We start from the raw sequence: 9,004 nt of genomic DNA on the forward strand, positions 1-9,004 counted from the left end.
GAGACGTGGGGGGAAGGCCGCTCGGGGGCAGACGACTGAGGCCCCTCTGCGTCGGTGCGCTTGCTCCCATCGCCCAGGAGAACACAATCGCCTTTGGCAGGGCTCAGGAGACATTGGAGCTCCCAGCAGGAGCAGTCCACAGCTGCGAGGAGAGGCGACTCGGAGCCCTGAGCAAGCTGCACCACCATGCCCTCCGTGGAGGCAAGGGGGCCAGAGCATCACCGGCTCTTCTCCCGGGGTTAGGAGGACTGGAGGAGGGACACAGAGTGGGGGGAGGGAGGAGGGACCACACCGGTGTGATGACAGGGTCAGGACAGAACTGAACCCGGTGGAAGTGCCAGGCAGCAGGAGAAGACCCCTCCTTGCCCGGGCCAGCGTCTCACGACTCCCGCCCGCAGGCGACTCAGTAGCCGTGGTTCGGTGGACCCAGTGCAGCCTGCCTCCATGTCGAGAGGAGGGGAGGGGGTGTACATCCCGGATGATTCTGACTTCTACACTTTCCGAGATCAGTGTGAGAGCCAGGAAGGCTGGAACAGCCAGTATAACAAGGCGGGAGTGACGGTGTGGAGCCAGACGCAGGAGGACAGCAAGACGGTCCAGAAAATCAAGGTAAGGGCTCCAGGCAGAGCACAGGCATCCAAGCGATGCCGCGCCGGCAACTATCCCCCTCTATGCCCGGCTGTCTCTCCTCCCAGTTTGCACCCACTGCTGTATGTCCCAGTTCCATACTGAGCTGCGAAGAAGCAGAGTTTTGCTGACTTCCCTCCCTGTTCCCTCCCTTTGTAGGATTCTTTTTCCATCCAGGGCATGCAATGCTGCAGCACTAACTTCACAGGCTCAGGGGAAAATAGCCCGGGGCTTTTTGTCGGGAAGAAGAATCCCCTTTTTAAAAAAATCTGCAGAAGGATCTCTGCTGCTGTAGCCTCCAAGCACGTTTCAAAAGCTAGAGATCTGCCCTTTCTGGATTCTTTTCAAAACTATTTGTACTTCTGTAAACACTAACAGAAGCAGAGATAAAGAGGCCTAGGGAGGGAGTGTTGAAGGCTGGCTCCGTGTGTGTTTTTAAGAATCGTTGCCAGCGGGAATAGAATTCTTCCTGAGCATTGTAACAGCAGTGAACCTCAAACCAAAACTTTCACATCGAGCCTGGTCTTCACTAAACAACAGGGTACTTCCTGCAGCCACCACACCATACTTTCTTCTTCAGAGAGACTTTGGGCTGCTGTTCACGCTCAGACTGAAAAAATAGGAGTTAAAATAGTGGCACTTCTTTCCCTGTGTTCGGTTGAGCAAGAGAAGCAGGGCTATTTTTGGGCAGGAACGCACAGGAACAGAGTTCCGGCTGGCTCCTGAGTTGGCCACGCCCAGCAGGAACTCATTAGCATAATAGGCCACACCCAACCGCAGAAACTCATTAGGATTGGCTACATTAGGGGTGTGTGGCCTAACATGCAAAGAAGTTCCTGCTACAAAAAAAAGTTTGGACAACAAACAAGGTCAACAGAATAACAAGCAAAAGGTGGGTGTGGCTGGATAACCACACTTCTGGTAGCATGGGGGTGTGGCCTAATGTGCTAATGAGCTGTGCTGTCAGGGGTGTGGCCTAATATGCTAATGACTTTCTGCTGTTTGGGTGTGGCCTATTATGCTAATGAGTTCCTGCTGGGCTTTTTCTACAAAAAGAGCCCTGAGAGAAGCATATTTAATCAACACGGCAAAGGCCTTCTTTGGGAGGTGGGGCCTGGGGAGTGTGGGGTTTGGGGAGGAGGGGAGGGACCTCAGCAGGGCCCACCCTCCAAAGTAGCCATTTTTCTCCAGGGGAACTGATCTTGGTCATCTTGTAATCAACTGTAATAATGGGAGATCCCCAGGTGCCACCTGGAGGTTGGAAACCTCAGCAGCTATGTTAGATAGTTCTCCCAGCCATTCCACTGCCTCCGAATTGCTAAAGGAACAGTGCCCTGCTGGTCAATCCCTCTCCCTGAAACCCATGGTCTTAAAATCTCCTGCAACTGGGTGTCTCCTTCACCCAGAATGGTCCATCATGCGGCCAGTTTTGACCGAGGGACTCCTGTGGGACACTGAGACAAATCCAGTTCTCTGCGTGATAGGTAAAGTAAAGGTTTCCCTTGCTTGAAAGCCAGTTGAATCCAACTCTAGGGGGCGGTTCTCATATCTGTTTCCAAGCCAAAGAGCCAGCGCTGTCCAAAGACATTTCCGTGGTCATGTGGCCGGCATGACTAAACACTGAGGCGCGCAGAACGCTGTTACCTTCCTACCCACCAAAGCGGTACCTATTTATCTAGTTGCAGTTTTCTTGATTTCAAACTGCTAAGTTGGCAGGAGCTGGGGATAGAGACGGGAGCTCACTCCATCCCGCCTGCCTTGGGTCTCGAACTGCCGAACTGCAGACCTTCTGGTGTGCAGCTCAGCGTCTTAACCTCCGAGCCACCGCAGGCCCCCTTGTGACAGGCAAACCTGTATGAAATTCTTGCATAATAAGGTAAAAATCTTGGTTTTTTTACAGTTCTCAGGCTTTATATTTAATAGAAACAATCCAGGTATAAAAGGTATAGTACCTTCTAACGTTTTTTGTAACATTTCATGGATCCAAGACCAATACTTTTTAACTTTGTCACAAGTCCACCCCGTATGAAACTGTTTTCCTGACCTGGATTTTCCCGACCTGGATCTGGCAACCCTACCCCCCCCGTCCCCAGTCAGTGGCCCAGGGGGCAGGTGGGAGACCTGGCTACCCTAATTGCAACCGGATGAGAGAGATCGGTTCCCCTGTGTAACATCGGGATCACATCCCCACGGAGTTCCCTCCCTGTATTCTACCTTGAGTCCCTTGGACTGCAAAAAGATCAAATCAGTCAATCTTAAAAGAAATCAACCCTGACTGTTCCCTGGAAGGCCAGATAATGAAACTGAAGCTCAAATACTTTGGCTACCCAATGAGAAGGGAGCACTCACTGGAGAAGACCCTGATGCTGGGAAAGATTGAAGGTCAAAGAAGACGGGGACGGCAAAGGATGAGATGGTTGGTTAGACAGTGTCATAGGTGCAACGAACATGAAATTGAGCCAACTTCAGAGGACGGCGGAAGACCGGAAGGCCTGGTGGGATCTGGTCCATGGGGTCGCGAAGAGTCGGACTCAACTGTGCGACTGAACAACAAAATTCTACCTTCAGGCACTGCCCCCCAAAACCTCCAGCCACTTCCCAAGCTAGAGTTGGCCACCTTACTTACGAAACAGCAGAACGGTGCTGTCACCGGAGACTCGGAAAGAATGATGATGGCTCCCTGACCTGCACAGTGAAACTAGAATCGCACCCCGGTCCTCCTCACCACCACCACCACCCCACTCCTCCAGGTTGTTCTTTGATCCCTGCTATTGACTGAAGGGGACCGGTGCTGACTTTTCAAAGGCCTCATCTCAGACATCAATGAATTATAGATTGGCAATAATGAGGTCGGGAGACATGAATCCTGCCCTGTATATAAGAATTGCTGATGTCAAACCGAAACAGTGTCGGTAGTGGCGGTGGGGGGGGGCGTCGAGCTCCCTCTAAGCTGTGGAGTCTTGTGAGCAAAATATTCTACTTTGTGAGCGACTGGCGTTAAAACTGTGAGTGAGCGATTTGACTACTGCACAAATTAGTTTGCTCTGGAGCCCCATCCTTCCTGAGCGAAGACAAAAATGTGTGAGCTGGAGGTTAAAAAACTGTGAGCTAGCACGTTCCTGAAATTTACAAGGAAATAATAGCCTTATATTAAATGTATTGAACACTTGAAGGGGCTAACTGTACCAAAAGGGTTATTAGTTTTTGTTAAGGTACTTTTATTTATAGTGTTGATTGTTGTTTGTTTATGGTTATTTAGTAGTACTATTATAATGATTGTAGTAAAACAGTTGTTTCTTCTATTACTGTTAAGTAACGTTATGGTTTTCAACTGAATATCCAATTATTGTATCGTTATTAATCTTCAAATAAAATTATTTAAATCTCAAAAAAAAAAAACCTGTGAGCTAGCTCACACTAACTCAGCTTAGAGGGAACACTGGTGCCTTCTGGTCAGGTTGCCAGCCTCCAGGTGGAGCCCGGAGACCCTCTGGAATAACCACTGATCTCCAGACTGCAAAGATAATTCCCCCCCGGAGAAAATGGCTGCTTCAGAGGGTAAGCTCTATGAAACAACATCTCCGTGGAGGTCCCTCCCCTCCCCGAACACCACTCTCCCCAAGGCTCCGCCTCCAAAGATCCAGGAATTTCCCAACCTGGGGATGGCGACCCTGGCTGAAAGGTATGACAAGAGAAGAGAGGAGTTGGAGGTCCAAGGCTAGAGAAAGGAGTGGCTCTCCCCTGGCTGAGCCCAACACCCTGTAGCCAGGGCAACTGCTCAGTGTTGGCAGACTACAGAAGTCCAAGGGTGAGGTGAGTAGGAAATGCTTCCACTTGCTCCAGAGCTCAACAGTACTGTGTTATGGGGGGGGGGCGGTCCACTCCTAATCCTTTCTCTTCCCCGCCCCATGATTCCACACGGGGAGGGAAAGCGGCATGGTATAGCCCAATCTCATCAGATTTTGGAAGCTAAGCAGGGTCAGTACTTGGAAAGGAGGCCACCAGAGGCCATGGCAAACCACCTCTGCTTCTCACTTGGCTTGAAAGCCCTTTGCTGGGGTCTCCGTAAATAGGATGTGATTTGATGGCACTTTACACACATGATTCCACATGGGACCAATGTTCCCTCTAAGCTGTGGAGTCCTGTGAGCAAAAATTCACTTTGTGAGCTACTGGCATTAAAGTTGTGAGCGAGGGATTTGGCTACTACATAAGTTAGTTTGATCTGGAGCCATCCTTCCTGAGCTGAGACAAAAATGTGTGAGCCAGAAGCTAAAAAACTGTGAGCTAGCTCACACTAATTCAGCTTAGCGGGAACACTGCATGGGACCCCAACCTGTAAAATTTTAATGTGCAGATCATCACTTGAGCTCTGGGCAAATGTTACTCTGGGCGGGGGCCACAGGATCACAGATATATTCCCCACACGTTGAGTGACTCTCTGCACACAGTCTGCAAATGTACATCTGTGCAAACATTAATCATATACTCCATGCAACTTGGAATCCTGTTTCTCCCAGGCTTCTAATTGCTTATATAGTACAGAGGTCCACTCAAACACATGAAGGTTGTGAGCAAGAATTGCACATGGAATCCCATGTGCCCCCCCACACACACACATGTACTCAAAGTAACATGCATCCGGCTTTGATGTTGCAGCCACAGGGTAATGAATATGCATACATGAACCAGCCCCCAGAGAACTTCTGTCTTTGTGGGCTGACTTACGCAGAGATGAGGTCCCTCAAATGAAGTCGACTTAACCACACAGTGAAATGTCGGTGTAATTAACTTGGCGGTGGAAAAAAGTACCATTAAGTCACAGCCAACTCATTGAGACGCTGTAGGGTTTTCAAGGCAACAGAGGTGGTTTGCCATTGCCTGCCTCTGCATAGCAATTGTAGACTTCCCTGATGGTCTCCCATCCAAAAGACTAACCAGCAGGCCCATAGCTAGGTCATTATTATTATTTTTTGGTAAAAGAGTTTTTTATTTTCATGGAAATAACCTCTTACAGTTAAAAAAAAACTATTATCATTCTTAAACCAATACCTATATTCCCATATCCCCCCTCCCTCCTGGTGGCTTCCCGCAATGTTTCCCCCTTTGACCTTCCAGTACATCTTAAGATAACATCAATTAATCTCAATATTGTTCTAAACGTAGTAAATTGTGCTTCACATCCCAGTTTTTTTCTAGGAAAAGTTTAAAGTCATTCCATTCTTCAAAAAAGTCAAGATCTTCCCTGTTATTCAGTTTCTTCGTAATTTTGTCCATCTCTGCCATGAACAGAATTTTTCGTATCCATTCTTCTATTTCTGGTGTTCTTTCTTGTTTCCAACACTGTGCATACACCATTCTTGCAGTCGTGATCATATACCATAACATAGTCTTTTTAGTTACATTCAGCTCTTCCATTCTAAGTCCTAAGAGCAGAAATTCGGGTGCTTTTTTAAAGGAACATTTCAAAAAAAAATTTGCATTTCGCTGTGGACCTTTGTCCAAAAATCCACAGCTTTCTCGCATGTCCACCACATATGATAAAATGAACCTTCATGTTTTTTACATTTCCAACACTTATTAGGCATGTTTTGGTTCATATTTGCTATTTTCTTTGGCGTCATGTACCACCTATACATCATTTTATAACAATTCTCTTTTACATTAGTACATGTCGAAATTTTAATAGAATTTTCCCACAAATATTCCCACGAATCCATAGTTACCTCTATGTTCATATTAACTGCCCACTTGAGCATTTGTTCTTTTACAGTCTCGTCTTCAGTAAACCATTTCAACAAAATTTTATAAATGTTAGAGATCATTTTTTCCCCTCCGCCCTCCCATACCTGTTCAATTTCATTTTTCTCCTCTCTAAATCCAATTTTTTTCTTATCTGCCTTAAACAAATCACAAATCTGCATGTAACTCAACCAGGTATAATTATAGTGTATCTCCTCTCATAGCTAGGTCATTTTTGACGAGGGGGCCCAGCCTTGATGTATTTACGTCACTTTCTACCTCACTTCTGGAAGTGACGTAGGCATGTGGGAGGTTACACTGGGTTTCCCTTGTCACCCTTCTTACTCTCGAGGAGTAAGAACAGCGGCAAGGGAAACCCAGGGCGGGCCGTTCTCTAGGCCTGCTGCTGCTGCTGCCGCCGCCATGAGATAAGGGAAGACCGGAGCTCCTTCTGGTGAGTGGCGGTGAGCTCCACCTCCAACATGCCTGTCCCCGCCTCTGCACGGGGCAGTCGAAGGTTCAGCGCTGGCTGCTGAGCCCCATCCCCTGGTTGGTGCACAGGGTGCGGGACCCAGGAGACCCCCTCATTGCCACTGCCTGAGCCCTGTGGCTTTCCCCACCTGCTGGCACCCGCCGCCAGCCCACCACACTACAACCACCCACTGGCACCCGCTGCTTTTGAGGCTCCTTGGGACGGGACAGGAAGTGCTCCAAAGGAGAGCCTGCTGCCTGCCCTCAGCCTGCCCGTTGTGAGTTCTGAGGCGATTGAGGGGGCAGGGAGAGTGGGAGCCAAGGCTTGGGGAGAGGGCCCGTAAAAACTGCAAGGGGGCCAGGCCCCGCAGGCCCCGCGGTAGCTACGGGCCTGCTAACCAGAACTGACACAGCTTAGCTTCTGATGAGATCTCCGTTGGCCTGGGCCAGCCGAATAGGGTTGCCAGGTGAGGCCGACAAGTGGGCAGGAGACTTACCAGGAGGCTCCGGGAGAGGGGAGAGAGGCTCTGGGAGAAGGAACTCCAAAGCGAGTTCCGGGTGAGCTGCCATTGCATTTAAAGGGTCTGTGTTCTTTTAAATGCTTTCCCTCCATTGGAAATAATGGAGGATGGGTGCACCTTCTTTGGGGGCTCATAGCATTGGACCCTCTGGTCCAAACTTTTTGAAATTGGGGGGTGGTTAAGGAGAGGCACTAGCAGCTATGCTGAAACCTTGGTGCCCCCAACTCAAAAAACAGCCCCCCAGAGCCCCAGATACCCACGGATCAATTCTCCATTGTACCCTATGGGGACCGGTCTCCAGAGGGTATAATGGAGGACCCAGCAGCTATTCCCCACACACACTTTCTGATAGCCCTGAAGCGGGGGAGGGGTTCCAACCCGGGGGATCCCCTGCTGGGGATTGGCAACCCTACAGCCCCATCAAGGCATGATTAGTTTCCATGACAGGAATAGTTGGCACCCTAGGGTTGCCAACTCCAGGCTGGAAAATTCCTGGGGATTTTTAAATAGAACGTGAAAAGGGCACGGTTTGCGAGAGGGGTGGGTATAATGCCATGGAGTCCCCCCTCCAAAGCAGCCATTTTCTCCAGGGGAACTGATTGCTGTCGTCTGGAGATCATTCGTAATCCCAGGAGATCTCCAGGCCCCACCTGGAGGCTGGCAACCATATGGTGCTCTCAGTGACAGAGGCGCTCTTGGGCCATTTGCACTTCAGCGCCTGGTCCGGAGGCTCCCTTGCCCAGGACTGAAAGGGGCCTAGAGGTTGATGGCCACAGTCAATAAAAGAGAAGACAACCAACAAAGTTTCTCTTGTGGCCCCTTCGGCAACAAAACAGATCTACTTTACTGCAGTAGGAGCTGCCAGCGCTCGAAGACGCCAGCCTGGAAAAACAAAGAATAAAGTTTCACCAGAACTGTGCCCGGGCATCTGAGCCGCCAGCAAAGACGGTGTGCGCGCATGCAAGAGAGAGAGCGCCCGTGTGGAGCTGCTGGATTGGCAATGTGAGCTCCTCCACGCATGACGAGTAAGATGGAAACAAGTACAAAAAAGAAGAAGAGAAAAGGCGACACAGAAAAAGGGATGTCTCTAATTACTCGGCATCTGGTGAGCGCGGCATTAAAAATGCAAAGCGGCTAATGAGCAGCTGGTACCCGAGATCTAATCCAGGCCCGTCGCAGGCCTTGTCAACAAAGGGCAGGTGGGGGGGGCTCATCCATAATGCACCACTCTCTGGAGGAGGATTCCGTCCCACAGACAGCTTTGGCTGAAGGTTAGGGTTGCCAGCTCTGGGTTCGGAAATACCTGGAGATTTGAGGCTGGGGCCTGGGAGGGCGGTAGGGATTCCAGCCTCCAGGTGGGGCCTGGGGATCTCTTAGAATTACAGCTCACCTCCAGACTATAGGGATCAGTTCTGCTAAAGAAAATGGCTGCTTTGGAGGGTGGACTCTGTCGCATTGTACCCCAGTGAGGTCCCTGTCCTCCCCAGGCTCCATCCCCAAAATCTCCAGGAGTTTCCCAACCTGGATCTGGCTTAAGTGTCAGGGGCCTGATTTTACTCAGAAGAGACCACCAGACTCAGGCGAAGAGAGCTGCTCTGAAGGGACATCCTCCCGTCATCTTCTGGGTTCACTCTGGTCCTCCA

The 9,004-nt window shown here is 49.9% G+C and overlaps 1 protein-coding gene across 1 annotated transcript in view; it reads left to right on the forward strand.

Annotated features, from left to right (window-relative positions):
* The first annotated feature begins 444 nt into the window (after nt 1-444).
* Nucleotides 445-9,004, forward strand: part of LOC107106964 (PCTP-like protein) — a 27,597-nt gene continuing 19,037 nt past the window's right edge. Inside the window, exon 1 of the mRNA XM_015407180.1 lies at nt 445-609. Coding sequence (XP_015262666.1) covers nt 445-609 — 165 coding nt within the window. The remainder of the gene's footprint in view (nt 610-9,004) is intronic.

Source organism: Gekko japonicus, unplaced genomic scaffold (genome assembly GCF_001447785.1).
Source record: "Gekko japonicus isolate JY-2015 unplaced genomic scaffold, Gekko_japonicus_V1.1 scaffold4578, whole genome shotgun sequence".
Taxonomy (NCBI): Eukaryota; Metazoa; Chordata; class Lepidosauria; order Squamata; family Gekkonidae; genus Gekko; species Gekko japonicus.